The sequence below is a fragment of the Penaeus vannamei genome, chromosome 43 (genome assembly GCF_042767895.1).
Source record: "Penaeus vannamei isolate JL-2024 chromosome 43, ASM4276789v1, whole genome shotgun sequence".
NCBI lineage: Eukaryota > Metazoa > Arthropoda > Malacostraca > Decapoda > Penaeidae > Penaeus > Penaeus vannamei.
This window is the reverse complement of record NC_091591.1, coordinates 9,235,479-9,237,978: the sequence shown is the minus strand read 5'-3', so window position 1 is coordinate 9,237,978 and position 2,500 is coordinate 9,235,479. Positions and strand designations below refer to the sequence as shown.

The following is a 2,500-nucleotide window of genomic DNA, read 5'->3' as shown; positions in this document are numbered from 1 at the left end:
CGCTTCGTAAATCGTTCAACACCCTTGTAAAATTTAAAAAAGGACTTGACAAAAGCGCACAAGCAGTATGACAAACAAACGCCCATGCTTCGGCAAATCCACACAGGACAAGAAACAAACGCACAATATTATTCGTATGAACTCGGACATTGTGCAAAAGCCTGTTTATCTTCTGCAGGAAAGTCGACTCGAGTGTCATGCAGACGGAATATGAACATTTGCCAGTCATGCAAATATTGATATGGTATAATGGCATGGGAGATTGATATGGTTTAATGGTAAATATCATTGATGAAAAATTATTGGTGATTTCAACAGTTTCCCTTAAATGATCTTATCTGATGATGCAAGATAAAAAATGAACAATAAAAATCATACAGTATTAAGAAAATATTGATACAAGTTAATATGAAAATTAATGTTTATTCCTGAAGTAACTGCGACTGATTCTGTGATAGTCATCATATAAAAAACTATTTTTAAATACCTACATGATGTAAAAGAAATATAGAATATTATTTATATGAATTGTGGAAATGTCGATATATATGAAGCGTTTTTTGTTAAGTAAAAAAGCACAAGCAACGTCGCATAGGCAGCCCTCAGTAAAGAAGAGTTCACGCATTCCAACCCGATGACAGAGATATGTAAAAGAAGACAGTCACAAGATTTAGCACAAGGACACTTTATTCTTCAGCCAACGAGGAAAGAAACTACATCTCTTACGATCTAATTAGGATAAAAGAACACAGCCAAAGCAGCATATATCACAAAGATTGAACAAGACATTTTTTTTAGCAAGATATGTCTCATAATATGGTCAAGGAAGAACACAAAACACAGCATGACACATACCACTGACTCACGCACCTGCGGACGAGGTATCCCATACATAAGAAACTTATAAAACCCAATACCAGGAGGAACGATGGCCAAGCGGAGCTGCTCTTCCGTCTCATCCTTGCCTATGATACCCTGTTGGAAAAGGAAAAAAATAATTAGAAGGATAATTTTTTTTTCAGTTTCAGTTCCATTTGTTAAATTGAAGATTCTTTGCTGTGCCATACTGTCTGTTTTATTTTGCCTTCTAAATCTCTAAATGGCCGGGGTTACCATTCACTGGTAGTGCGCAGGATCGAACGCAGGTCAGCAAGATTGTTAGACCAGCACGTTCACCACTGCGCTACACAGCACACTGTGTCCTTTGCATGTTTCGAAATCGTTACTATTAAGAGTTTTTTGAAGTGGGATGTAGAGTATGCAAGAAAAATTATTATAACGTTCGTAGATTAGGATATACTGTAGAGCATGCGAGTAAAATTATTATAAAGTTCATGGAGTAGGTTATACTGTAGAGTATGCGAGTAAAAAATGATTATATGTTTCTTGGAGTACGGTATTTATAAAGGGTATCCGTTAAAAAAATAAAGGTTCTTGCAGTATGACATGTGTAAGGGTATGCATGTAAAAAATAATTATAGGGTTCCACAAATACGATATTGTAAATGATATGCAGGTAAAATATTATAATAAGGTTCTTGAAGTACGATATCTGTAAGGGTATGAGAGTAAAAAAAAAATAATGAGACTCTTGAAGTACAGTATTTATAAGGGCACACGCGTAAAAAATATTATGAATATATATATTTCTTCGTCTGTGGAATTTAAAAATAAGCGTTGTTTAACTATGATGTCTGTTGACTCTGAAAGAATAGTCAGGGATAGATTCTGCGGCTATGTAGAAAAGGTACTTGACTGATAAAGAATTATGCTTGTAGAAACTATAACTCTAAAAGTATAGCCTTTGCCTATGATGCCTTTTAAGCTATGGAAGGAATTAGGCAAAGGGATATTTGGGTGTTCACTTTTATTCCTCCCCCCTCCTTCTCTCCTCTCCCCTCCTCCTTACCTTGGCCTCGAGCATCTGTCCATCCCCCTCCCTCCCTCCCCCCCTCGTCCTCACCTTGACCTCGAGCATCTGTCCCTCCCCCTCTCTCCCTCCCCCACCCTCCTCCTCACCTAGACCTCGAGCATCTGTCCCTCCTCCCCCCTTGTCCTCACCTTGACCTCGAGCATCTGTCCCTCCCCCTCCCCCCCCCTCCTCCTCCTCACCTTGACCTCGAGCACCTGTCCCTCCCCCTCCTTCCCTCCTCCTCACCTTGACCTCGAGCATCTGTCCCTCCCCCTCCTCCTCACCTTGACCTCGAGCATCTGTCCCTCCCCCTGCCCCCCCTCCTCCTCACCTTGACCTCGAGCATCTGTCCCTCCCCCTGCCCCCCCTCCTCCTCACCTTGACCTCGAGCACCTGTCCCTCCTCCCCCCTCCCTCCCTCCTCCCCCTCCTCCTCACCTTAACCTCGAGCATCTGTCCCTCCCCCTCCTCCTCTCCTTGACCTCGAGCATCTGTCCCTCCCCCTCCTCCTCACCTTAACCTCGAGCATCTGTCCCTCCCCCTCCTCCTCACCTTAACCTCGAGCATCTGTCCCTCCCCCTCCTCCTCT

At 42.5% G+C, this 2,500-nt stretch overlaps 1 protein-coding gene across 1 annotated transcript in view; it reads right to left on the bottom strand.

Annotated features, from left to right (window-relative positions):
• Positions 1-2,500, bottom strand: part of LOC113817386 (uncharacterized) — a 50,054-nt gene that overhangs the window by 1,500 nt on the left and 46,054 nt on the right. Inside the window, exon 17 of the mRNA XM_070119123.1 lies at positions 856-975. Within this exon, the coding sequence (XP_069975224.1) occupies positions 856-975 (120 nt within the window). The remainder of the gene's footprint in view (positions 1-855; positions 976-2,500) is intronic.